We start from the raw sequence: 12,868 nt of genomic DNA, 5'->3' as shown, positions 1-12,868 counted from the left end.
GCTTGGGGTGCCTTGCAGCAGACTGGCATCCCGTCCTGGGTGTGTCCTCTTATCCCACAATGATGCAATCTTAGCTTCAGGCCACTTTCAAATTGTGCCCTGTGTTACCAGGTTGGGTTCCGGTTCGCCGCGACCCCACTCGGGACAAGCGGTTTCAGTCAGTGTGTGTGTGTGTGTGTGTGTGTGTGTGTGTGTGTGTGTGTGTGTCTGAGAGATATGTATAGCAGTCAACAGACAGTGTCACTGTTCAAGAGATTGTTTATTTTTATCGAGAACTTGAACACAGGCATAGACTTGTTTGCTTAAGTCTCGCTCTTGATGCATCTTTCAGTATTTACCCTGAATTGCTTCTATAAAATACACAGCTGTATAAAGTATATCGCTTTCTATTATTACTATTATTATTATTATTATTATTATTGTTGTTTTTCTAATCACAGATGACAGGATGTCGCTGATCTCATCCATGTCGGCAGCATCATGCTCATTTGCCTCCCAGGTGCTAGCCCGTGCCCAGAAGAGGAAAGAAGATTTCTGGGGCAAGAACTAGTACCCAAAGACCTCTAACCTCACCCATAAAGTGACACACTGGACTGACAGAACTTTGCTGTTTAAATTTACATGTGTATTTAAGGAAGTTTTTTTTACAATAATATTTGAAATAGATTTCTTATTGTAGTAAATTTTACATTTATTTTATATACTTAGTTTTGTACGTAATATAAACTGTATTTGTGATAATGTGATTCAAAATTAGCAGTAGTCCTTGTTTTTGTATTGCAGTGAAATTCTAGTTACATATAGGTGGAAATGATAACCATTATAAGATGAAATATAATTAAATTATTTTTGAAACGAACCAAAGTTGTTCTTACTGATTTTAATTTTTTTTCCTTGGACTTTTGACTCAATATGGCTCCATAAAAAGTATTTAAAAAAAATATTTCATGTACATGTAGAAATAGTTTCACATTTTTACGTCAGAAAATGGAAATTCAGCAGACTTTGCCCTGATTCTCATTTCCAGTATGTCGTGACATTTTATTTTGTTGTGTCAAACTTAACAATGCACCCATCCCTCTTCTAATGGGGTTAATTTGTTCCATGAAATCACCCTGCCAGACAAATTTCCGTTACAAGGGGGTTGAATTTACATTATTTCATGTAGAAAAAAATAATTTGTTCCCGGATGAACAAATTCAAAAGCTTAAATAAAAGTTATTTATATGGATGACGACAACACCAACAAAGTAATTATTTTTTTAACAAAATCATTATTTCTAACTTGTGTTTTAATCTTATTTTGTCCTTTATTCATTCATTATCAGTAACTGTCGTTTGTCCATTGCAGGTTTGTGGTATACTGGAGTGTATCCCACAAGCATAGCAAATGAGACAAGGAACATTTTGTGCTGGAAATAGACATTTTGATCATTTGGATCACAGATGTTTATGATATAAAGAAAGTTCCCAAGAACACTGTCTGTGGCACTCTGTAAATGTGTCACATTATGTGTCATGCTCAGATGAAGTGTGTGAATTTCCCTGCAGAGATGAATAAAATAAGAGAAGCTATACAACACGTTTGAGGCTAGATAGTACCAACTGAGATTATCCTAGTGTAAGGCTGTTAATGTTATTAAAGGTGATTATATGAGTGTGGCAGGGGAGTAGGGTTGTGGTGGCATGGTGGGTTTGGCCTATGCCTGCTTTCTGGTGGGTCTGAGGTTCGAGTACTGCTTGGGGTGCATTGTGATGGACTAGTGTCCTGTCCTGGCTGTGTCTCCTCCCCCTCCAGCCTTGTGCCCTGTGTTGCTGGGTTAGCCTCTGGTTTGCTGCGACCCTGCTCGGGACAAGTGGTTTCAGGCACTGTGTATATGATTGTGGTGTGTGTGTATGCTACAACAGCCTAAAGGGGTGAGGAATGATTATCCTCATCACCCTTGATTTAAACTTAAAAGCAGTAGAAGAGGTCAAAGAGATCTTCTTATATCAAGTCTGTCACTGGTTACCATTTCTGCACAGAGCACAGATAAAATATAAGTTTCACAAGTCCTTTGTCCTGCTTCCTAAAAAAATCTGGCTTGTAATGTAATGGAATTAATATGTACATGTGTATACTTTATAAAGACTCAAAAAGCCAGTGTTTCTATTCCACCTCCCGCTCTAGTGTCCTTGAACAAGATACTTATGCTGAATTGCTGCAGTAAAAATCACCCTATATTGTTATAAAAATAGGTAAATAACTCTTATGTAGCTTAACCTTCTAAGGTCTTTTAGAAGAAGAACATCTGTTAAATTAATAAATACTGTGGCGCACTGTGCTCTGCATTCAGATGAGGCGAAAGATGCACGGACAGCGTTCATTTCAAATGTTTATTGGAACACCGGGACACAGCGAGAGGTATAAACATGTACACAGGGAAATAATGTTCTCGTACCCCTTTTCCTCAAGGATCTGCACCTCAGGTTGGCCTTCCCAGCCGGCTTAGAGACCCTCCAGCTTTCCTCCTCCTTTCACTGGCCAACACACTCACCCCTTACATTCCCCATGAGTTCCCATAGCGGTTGAACAATTCCATTTTACCCACAATACAACTATTTACAATAGACCCCTTTTCCTGTGCAAACTCCCAGTAATGCAAGTCGCTATGATATAACAATACTTAATCAGATGCCTCGGTTGTGACTGTTGCAAACAAAGCTTTGGGTGCCAATGTACAAGTACAGATACATGAAAAATAATCATGACTGATCTTTTGTTAGAATACTAGAAAAGTGCCAAAGGCACACAGAATATAGTTCTTGATCCAAACAATGCCTTCTCCATAAGATCCACGATTAAAGCCCCATTCTATGGCATTAAATAACGTGTTACAGTCCCTTATAGACTCCTCTGCAGTTGCACCACTATTAGCATTTCCCGTCATTCTCTAAATTCCAGATATTAACAGCTCACATCCAGTTATCGCTCACTGGGGCACCCTTCAGTAGCGTGGGACGTTACAATATGAATCCATAACTGTGACTCTCTGAGCTCTCCAGTCTAATTAGGAAGTTGTTCTCCCATGTTGTCTTGCGCTAAGCACAATTTTCTTTGTCTTAAGGTTAATGTTCTATGCAGTTATACATAAAGTATACATAAATGAGTATACACAAATTAATAGTGTTCTGCAATTGCCTTAATTGTTTGCACAGTTGTTTCTTCCATGCTTACTTTGTTTTTGTGTTCGCTGAGCTGATCACCGCAGATAAGAGTGGTATTATTGGTATTCACCCGCATGTGGTAGCTGACATGCAATGCTCAGTTACTTCTTACGAATTTGTAAGGTTAAAGTTGAGGCAGTGCAAGGAAGCAGGCCAACCACGTGAGGGTCAAACGTGCTGTTGAACACATTTCAACGCCGTTTCATATAAAACAGTACTATGCACATTTAAATTTATCAGCCAACTTAGATATTTTAAGTACCTAAGTAATACAGCCTGCTTTCGACAGGTAGTCTACATCATATCAACTTCAGACAAATTTTGAGCTGTTCAGTTAGTGATGAAATGTCCTGGTCAGTTTATTTTTCACCCCACGTTGCGTTGGTTCGTCTGACCTGAAATGCCAGGGGTGAGGGGTGGGGGTTAACGTAATGTCATAATTCCAAGGCAGGCAACATCAAAGGCACGGACGGCAGACCACAAAAGCGACAGTGTGACGTAACATCTTATCAGATCTGGGCCACGTCTAGAGAATATAAATACTTTCGCAGACAGCTGTGAATGATGTCAAAAACCAACTTAATTCAATTATCTCCAGTGGTTTAATTTAAAAGGTAAATTAGCTTAACTGTCTATTCTTTTTCTCATCACTCGATAATTTTAGTGAGTTTCCAGCAGCTACTGTACGGAAGTGCCCGTGATGCAGTGCGCGGTGACTCTCTTGCTCGCGCTCTCCGTGCTGCCGCGGGAAAGCGCCGCAGGTGTCATCGAGCGGCGCGTGAAGGCGGGACAGGTGCGCAGCGCTCCGCTGGACAACCCCGGCACGAGCCAGCGCGTGAGGGAGCTCGCCTGGGCCGTAAGTACAGACACAGACACAGGCACAGACACGGGCAAGGCACGTGCACTTAGGAGAGCGCAGCGCCTGAATGAGCTGCAAATCGAGTGAGTGAGTGAGTGAGTGAGTGAGTAAGTGCGCTTAAGTTTTTATTCTGACAGGCGCAGCAGCTGGATGATGACCACGAAATAAGACTGATCCCCTCCGAGCGCAATATCATTGATAAAACGGTAATAAAAATGTATTAAACTAGTATACGTGCAGATCAGGGGCGTAACAACTTCTGAGTTATTGGAGAGACCAAATATCATTATCAATATCATGACCAGCAGTAGTACTCAGTGGAGTTCCACTCAAAATGTTTAAGCCGGGGACACATTGTTGTTGTCAGAACACTAAATCTGCACATCATTTCACCTTCGCTACACCTCTGATGTACATGACTGTTTCTGGCCTTTAATTGTACAGCTTTTGTAAACAATTCTGTAGCCTCGCTTATTCACACTGCTTACATGTATTGTGGCAGAACCTGTACATCTGCTGCTTGCATGCCAACATCCTTGACTTCTACCTGGGAAATATACTGCAAACTGAAGAGAAATTTCCACACCTGAGCACTGTGACCATTGACCTGGCCAGGATCAGCAGAGACCTGTCAGAGAAAGGATGTGTAAGTACTGTGTGCTTAAAAAAAATCAAAAATATTGTGATGCCTTAAAAAAAAAAAAAAGATCAGGTTAGGGTTTTTATTTCAGTACCAGGTATTCAAAGGTCTTTTAACAGCAGAAACTTGCACACTTCTACTTTTACCTGAAGTTGTACCAATGAGGCACAAATTAAGGTACAGCACTTTTGGTGGCTTTGAAAATCCTCATCGGAGGAAATCTTATGTACAGAAGTGCTAACTTCTCGACCCTTTGTTTCACTTTGCAGTCCATCAAGCATGTGAATGAGCACGAGCACAGTAGGAGTTTCACGGAGCAGTTCCACAAGGTAATGTTCCTTTGTTTGATCTTGGCAGATTACAATGTTCTATAGCTTTACAATGATTTACCCATTTTTACTACTGAGTTATTTACTGTATCAATTTATAGTAAGTACCTTGATTAATGCTACTGCAGCAGTATTTAGATCAGGAACCTTCAGATTACAAGGTGATATTGCCAGCCTGGTAGATGTTAAGGTGTCCACTTTGTTTAAAACAAATAAACTACTTCAGCTCTCCTTTTTTTTTTAGTTGGGAAAGAAGGGTCAGACAAAAGCAATTGGAGAAATAGATATCCTATTTGACTATCTGTCCAAATTCTGCTGAGAGCACTTGGCTGAAGACCCAGAGACCTTATTTGAAGACCTGAAGATCACTGAGGGGTGTCAGTGTTTCAAGTAGCAATAGTAAGGTCATTTTAAAAAGATTCTTTTTAGTGTTTACAGTTCACCTCTGTATTTATTTTATATATATATATGTATACTTACGTATATTTTTTATATAACTGTTATTAATTTTTAGATGTTTTAAATATTTATTTTTAATTTATGAAAAGTTCAGAAATATTGTGTTTAACTGGAGCTCTTCCTAGCTTTTGGGGAATTGTTTCTACCGATGGAATTTCAGCAAAAAAGACAATACTTGTAGTGGTATGTAGAGGTGGCTGACTGTCAACACAATTCCTGTGGACTTCCCTGTGTATGATGCAAATACACACACACACACACACACACACACACACACATTTTCAGAATCACTTGTCCCATACGGGGTCGTGGGGAGCCGGAGCCTACCCGGTAACACAGGGCGTAAGGCCAGAGGGGGAGGAGACACACCCAGGACGGGACGCCAGTCCGTCGCAAGGCATCCCAAGCGGGACTCAAACCCCAGACCCACCGGAAAGCAGGACTGTGGTCCAACCCACTGCGCCACTGCGCCACCGCACCCCCCATGATGCAAATATTTGAGAAGTATTTCCCTCACATGCACATTCTATGGTGTACCACAGTTGTTTGTAGAGGGCTGTGTTCTTTTGGTTTGGAAGCTCGGAGTTTTCAGATTGTTGATCTTTTAAAAAGAGTAAATCTGCTTTTAAATTTTTTACATTGTCATCTTTGTTCAAGTAACAATGAGAAAAGTGTTTATAAGCAAGCTCTATCATCACTTGTAGCTTAAGTCGGCTGTGTATGAAGGGAACAAAATGTGTGCACTGTGTCCATAGCTGCTCACTCAGGCCATTTTCTAAATAAAGTTGTACTTCAAAACATTCTTATTTGAATGATTTGTCCTTCTCTGTTTTACATACAAGGTATATTTTTAGCTTCCTGAATACCTGCTTTCCCATTAGTCTGATCATGCTGTTGCATATCAGCATTTGTCTTTGAAGAAAGAAACCCTAGAAACTCACTCAACTTGATATTAATCCAGCTACTCTGTCTAGCAGACTCATTATTATACAGTAGTGAAAAAAAATGGAGGAACAAAGGGATAGCTCTGACTTCTTTACCAGAGAGCTTTCACTACTGCCTACATGGATTTTAATATGTCAATATGTAGGCAATTCTGCAGGTTTCAAGTGGTTATTGGTGTGAAGTGAAAGTATGACGTTAGTTTTAATACATGTGATTCATTGTTTTCATACAGCAGTTTGCCTATAACTTCATTAATGCACATTTATAACAAGTAACATTTTCAGAACAGTATATTGCACAACAATGTAGAAATAAGCACATATGATAAACTTTAATTAATTTTTATGGATTTCATATTCCATTTTATTGGTATTTTTCTGCTCTAGAATTGTCTCCTAATTTGGTAATTTCCAGTTCTGTATCAGGCTCAACTTTCAGCATCACTATGTACCTTCCAGGAACCGGATGGCATTTGTGGGCTCATGCTCCTCCCAGTGACAGCCCTGCCAACTCGCTTTCTTTTTTTACAGTGTGCGTGTAAAAAAGGCAGCTGTAGTGGGCTGCCTGTTTTCTGTGGTGCTGTTTTACATCTTTCTACTTTTTATGGTGCCATGGCATAGCACCTTGCAGAGGAGATAGTCCCCGCTGACTGAGACTCATATCTGATTTCTGTAGGCGGACGGAAGTTGTGGTGGGGTGCCAGTGTTTCGTCCACTTGAGACAGCTGGCCTACTTAAAATCTCTGTCTCGTGGAACAATACCCCTTAGTTTCCACTGCTGTGAAACAATTTTACACACACATTTCATACATTTCATAATTTTGTTGGCACTTTCCCTGGAAAATTATTACACCAGTTTCACCAAAGCCAACTCTAAGCCAACCTTCTCATGTTACCATACTCCCTACCTGTAAAATCTATATTTTTCCACTGAAGACAGAATGCCTGGTGCAGAAGTATTTGTCTCAGTCTCATACAAATACTTCCTTAACCACATCCTATCCAGATTTTCAACCCCGATAAAGTATAATAACAACTCCATACCGGTCCAGTCAATGCAGAATATTAACATCTATCTATTTTTTTAACTTGATAAAATATAGTTTTGGCACTTTGTGATACATCCCTGGCTACAATGTACAACTCCTTGGTTTCATTCTCGCATTGCTACATAGCCAGGGCGTCAGGGCCAATTCATTTTCATTGTATACATCAATGACCATGTGCCATATACAACTCTCAAATTTTGAAAATAGGCTCTGTTATAAAGGTTCCAAATGTCATTGCTTATTCCTTAAAGTCAAGTTAGATATCTACGTTTTATGATGACAGTGTATTAAATATTCACTCTCCTGTCCTTTCATCTTGTTACATAGCTACTTTTTTAAACATTTGCAAAAATAGTGAACCAAGGCTTCTCAGATGAAAAATGATTGTTCAATGCAAGCTGTGTAGAACATAGTTGAAACATTTTCAAGGAGATATTTCATAAAAACTAAATAATTCAAGAGGAAGGAGTTTGAAATTCTTCTTTAGTGCCAAGTGGCAGGCATGAACACCAAATTTGATGGGAATGTGTGGTCACTTGATTTGTTTCTATTCCAAATGTAACAACTGTTGAGGAAATGGACAAACTTACTAAAGGTAAAATACACTGAGCCTTGAAAAATAAGTTACTGAAAGCTAAAGGAGCAGAAAACAGCATGATATCTTTGTATTGTGCATCTGTGTCTTGAGTCACTAAATGGGATGATACAGAATGTTGTCAATTTACTTAAATTTATCAGCTCTTGTGTACTTCAATATATTAGCTTTTTGAGGAGCTACACACCCAGAAGAGGGACCTAGTTTTATATACTAAGGTTGATGCCCTTTGCCATGATAGGTGGTGCAGCGAGTAGGGTAACTGTCCCATAGCTCTTGTGTGGTAAGCGATCATGTGGGTTCAATTCCTACTCATTTTTTGTGGAGTTTTTATATTGTCTGTGTGGGTTTCCTCATGAAGACATGCTGTTCAGGTACATTGGTGATTCTAAGTCACCTATAGTGTGTGAGTAACTGAGAGTGTGTTTCACTGATGTATGGAGTAGTAACCCATTGTAAGTAGTGTATCTAGTAGTGTAAGCCACCTGGGGTGAATAAGATGTGTGTCAGGCACGAGGACTAGAGACAGGTAAGTAGTGGACGCAACTGCGGGTTGGTTTTATTCTTGTAACCAGGTTCAAGGGACGAGATGTGATCAAGGTCAGGAACAGGCGTAGGTCTTTCCAGGCGAGAATGTCACAAAGCAGGCAATCCAAACTCGGTAGTCAAGAAATCAAGCAAGGGTCAAAACCAGGAACAATATAACAGGCAGGCCACAAAGAGCAAACCAAAGACACTAAAACTGCAAGACCACTAGGGCAATTGCAAGAATCTGCGTCAACGTGTGGACGAGGAGCTCCTTTTATCTCGGGTCTTCTTAATTGGTCGCAGGTGTTGCTGCTTTGCTTGTTCCCGGGGGCGTGACAGTACCCGAGCCGAGGCCGAGGTAGATGTCCCCGAGGCTGAGGCGTCGGGCGATCTGGGTGATCTCTATGAAAAGTGGCAATTAGGGCTGGATCTAGGATATCTTTCGCTGGTACCCAACTGCACTCCACCGGACTGTACCCCTCCCAGTTGACCAGATACTGTAGTCATCCGGGGCACTCTTGGGAGTCCAGGAGCTTCTTGACTTGGTATGCTGGGGTCCCATCCATCTGCACCGGTGCGGGTGGCTTCGACGTCCTCAGGCCCTGGAGGTGTGACACTTTGTATGGTTTGAGTAGGGATATGTGGAACGATGGATGAACCCGTAGAGACAGGGACAGACGTAAGATGGTACGTGATGGGATTTATTTGGCAGGCAATCTGATAAGGACCTATAAAGCGGGGGGGGATTTCTTTATCTAGAGGGAAGGAGTTGTTGTGTATTGAATGTTGTGAAGACTCAGGGATAAGTGTTAATAGGCCACTCTTAATAGTAACGTGGGTTAGAGTTTGGTTGGCCAGGTAATATGTACAGAAAGTGCAGAAGAGTTGTTGTTTGGACGTGGTCCACTAAAGAAAGAAAGAAAGAGAAAACATAATCCATCGTGTCTTATCTTTGTGTTCGAGTGTAATTAATACACCCACAAAATACAACAACCCTGACAGGGTGTCAGCCTTACTGTTCTTCAATCCCGGCCAATAGGTCACCGTGAACCGGAACCGGGTGAGAAACAAGGCCCAGCGCACCTGTCGGGGGTTCAGGCGCTGCACTTTCTGCAAATACTCAAGATTTCTATGATCAGTCAGCACGAGGAATGGGTCCGCCGCCCCCTCGAGTCAGTGTCGCCATTCCTCCAAGGCTAACTTAATGGCAAGGAGCTCTCTGTTACCAATATTGTATTTCTGTTCAGCTAATGTCAGCTTTTTTGAAAAGTAAGCACAGGGGTGAAGCTCAAGAGGGTTGCCCTGCCTCTGGGATAGAACAGCCCTGACCCCGATCACGGAGGCGTCCACTTCAACCACAAACGGGAGCGCAAGATCAGGGTGCTGCAAAATCAAGGCTGTGGTGAACCTTTCTTTCAGCATCTGGAAGGCTCTCTGTACCTCTGCGATCCACTCCAGCCTCTTTCTCTCACCCCGCAAGACGGCTGTGAGTGGAGCAGCCACTGAGCTGAACCCCCTAATGAAACACTGGTAAAAATTACCAAACCCAGGAATCTCTGCAGGGACTTGACAGATGTTGGCTGAGGCCATTCAAGGACTACCTGCACCTTCCTTGGGTCCATTGCCACCCCATCCATGCTCAGGGTAAAGCCAAGAAAGACGACCTGCCTCTGATGAAACAAGCACTTCTCCCTTTTGACGTACAGACGGTTCTCCAGTAATCGGGACAATACTTGTCTGACCAGACGGATATGTTGCTCCATCATGCGAGAATGTATCAGTATGTCGTCAAGATATACAATAATGCCCTGGTTCACGAGGTCTCCCAATACATGGTTCACATAGGCCTGAAACACGGAAGGTGCATTCGCCAGACCGAACGGCATGACTAGATATTCATAATGGCCCAGTGAGGTGCTGAACGTGGTCTTCCACTCGTCACCCTCCTGGATATGGATTAGGTTATAAGTGCTGCACAGGTCCAGTTTAGTGAACACGTAGGCCCCATGGACCTGCTCCAGCAATGCGGTGATAAGTGGCAGAGGGTGTGGATATTTCACTATAGCGGCATTGAGGCCCTGATAATTGATACAAGGATGTAGCCCTCCGTCCTTCTTCGCCACAAAGAAGAACCTGGTGAATGCAGGAGAGGTGGAAGGCCGAATGAACCATAAAGCTAAGGCCCCCTTGAAATAATCTTGGAGTGCCCGTTGCTCAGGTAGGGATAGGGGATATATTTGGCCCCTCGGTAGAGACACACTTAGCAGTAAATCGATGGCGCAGTCCCACAGCCTATGAGGGGGCAGGATGGCCGCCTTACTCTTACTAAAGATATCCACCAGGTCCTGATACTCCCTGGGGGCGACAAAGGAGCTGGGCTTGTCCGGGCTCTCCACGGAAGTGGCTCGGCAGGGCAAGGCTAGACACAAAGTGGCACACTGCTCCCCCCATGCTACTAATTTCCCCCTTGCTCCACAAAAAAACAGGGTTGTGCTTTGTCAGCCACGTGAACCCCAAAATCACCGGCGTCTCTGGTGACCTGATCAAATAGAACGCGAGGTCCTCGGTATGGCAAGCCTCGACCCGGACCTGTAACAGTATGGTTTGTTTCTCCACTACACCCGTGCCCAGCGGTTGCCTGTCTAGGGCCTTGATCCGTTGGATGATCTCACATTCGCATATCGTTATGCCATGGAGCTGTGCGAAGTTAATATCCATAAAACAACTCACGGCCCCTGAATAGACCAACATGCGGGTTTGTACCTGGGAGGACCCCCAGCTCGCCTCTAACGGAACGTTAGTTGGGATTTGGTGCGGAGAGCAGCACTCACCTCGGTTCCGTGTTGGGGCTGACTGGAGGGCTTCACAGGACTTCACAGGGCTTCACAGCTGGCTCGGTAATGCCCCGCTCCTCTGCAGTACAGGGATAGCTGGCCCTGGATCCACCACATTTGTTCCTCTGGACAGAGGTGCCCTTGGCCCAGCTGCATGGGTCCGGGGCCTCCGATAGTATCACTGTCTCCGATGGGGGCACCCATGGATGGGGAAGATGCTCCCGAGCAAGGTTGTCCATGATTATGGCATTTTCAATGAAGTGGCCCAAGGTCCAATCCTCCCCGAGGTACACTAGCTCTGCCTGAATCCAGGGGTGCAGCCTGTGGCGGAAGGAGGCCAGGAGGGCTGTCTGCTTCCAGCTGCTCTTCTCAGCCAGCGTCCAGAACTCCAGGGAGTAGGTGGCTATGGTCCGGCTCCCCTGCTGGATTACCATTAAGCGGTCGCTGGCGGCACGCGCCGAAAATGGGAGATCAAACACTGCCTGAAACTGGTTGAGGAAGCACGTATAAGTGGTGTTCTTCTTGTACCATACCGCCGTGGCCCAGTCTAACGTGGGTCCCGTCAGCAGGAAAATTATGTAGGTAATCCGACTTATGTCAGACTGATATATCTGCGGATGGCTTGCAAACACCAGCTTGCATTGCAGAATAAACCCCAGGCATTTTTTGGGTGCCCCATCATACTTTTTGGTGTTAGTCGGGGGTCCATCGTTGGCAGGATCGGGGTGATTGGTGATGACACAGGAGCAGCTGTGATGGCAGCCGCAGGCATTTCTGCGACAGCCAGCGGAGATGCCCTGGCGGCTTCAGGCTCAGAAGCCGCTGGCCTCAGGTTCTGAAGCGTCTTTAAAATTTGCCACAGAGTCTGCTCGTGCAATCCAAGAAGTGTACCCTGCGCGGACACCGCTTCTCGTAGGTGCTCCAAATCCGCTGGGTCTATGTTGAGTCGGCAGATTCTCCTGTCAGGCACGAGGACCAGAGACAGATGAATAGTGGACCCAATTGCGGGTTGGTTTATTCCTGTGACCAGGTTGGAGGGACGAGACACGATCAGGGTCAGGAATAGGCATAGGTCTTTCCAGGCGTGAATGTCACAAAGCAGGCAATCCAAACTTGGTAGTCAAGAAATCAGGCAAAGGTCAAAACCAGGAACAATAGAACAGGCAGACCATGAAGAGTGAACCGAAGACGCTGAAACTGCAAGACCACTATGGCAATTGCAAGAATCGTCGGGAAGCGACGCAGACCTCCTTTTATCCCGGGTCTTCTTAATTGGTCGCAAGTGTTGCTGCTTTGCTTGTTCCCAGGGCATGACAATGTGTGCTGATAGCACTATATAGTGTTCATTGGAAGTTGCTTTCCAATGCTTATATATTCTTTCATTAAGTCATGAATTTATTTATTTATTTATGTGGCCCCTAGGC

At 43.7% G+C, this 12,868-nt stretch overlaps 2 protein-coding genes across 4 annotated transcripts in view; both read left to right on the top strand.

The window, feature by feature from the left end:
- The window catches only part of mdm1 (Mdm1 nuclear protein), a 31,110-nt gene extending 30,524 nt beyond the window's left edge, over nucleotides 1–586 (top strand). For all 3 annotated transcript variants that reach the window (XM_018755684.2, XM_018755686.2, XM_018755683.2), the window contains one exon: nucleotides 441–586. In XM_018755684.2, coding sequence (XP_018611200.2) covers nucleotides 441–550 — 110 coding nt within the window. In that variant the 3' untranslated portion in view covers nucleotides 551–586. The remainder of the gene's footprint in view (nucleotides 1–440) is intronic.
- Nucleotides 587–3,562: 2,976 nt separating this feature from the next.
- On the top strand, nucleotides 3,563–5,411 carry LOC108936480 (interleukin-22). Its single transcript, XM_018755849.1, has 5 exons — nucleotides 3,563–4,063; nucleotides 4,204–4,272; nucleotides 4,569–4,712; nucleotides 4,976–5,035; nucleotides 5,280–5,411. Exons 1-5 carry the CDS (start codon nucleotides 3,908–3,910, stop codon nucleotides 5,352–5,354), a joined length of 504 nt encoding a protein of 167 aa, XP_018611365.1. The 5' UTR covers nucleotides 3,563–3,907; the 3' UTR covers nucleotides 5,355–5,411.
- Nucleotides 5,412–12,868: the final 7,457 nt, after the last annotated feature.

This window comes from Scleropages formosus, chromosome 24, assembly GCF_900964775.1.
Source record: "Scleropages formosus chromosome 24, fSclFor1.1, whole genome shotgun sequence".
NCBI lineage: Eukaryota > Metazoa > Chordata > Actinopteri > Osteoglossiformes > Osteoglossidae > Scleropages > Scleropages formosus.
This window is presented reverse-complemented; position numbering and strand designations above follow the sequence as displayed.

Bases quoted from the DNA above. Each gene is read 5' to 3' on its own strand.
- LOC108936480 (XM_018755849.1), top strand. From the start codon at position 3,908: ATGCAGTGCGCGGTGACTCTCTTGCTCGCGCTCTCCGTGCTGCCGCGG. The intron at 4,273-4,568 runs GTAATAAAAATG...GTATTGTGGCAG, and splicing joins GCAATATCATTGATAAAACG to AACCTGTACATCTGCTGCTT. The intron at 4,713-4,975 runs GTAAGTACTGTG...TTCACTTTGCAG, and splicing joins ACCTGTCAGAGAAAGGATGT to TCCATCAAGCATGTGAATGA.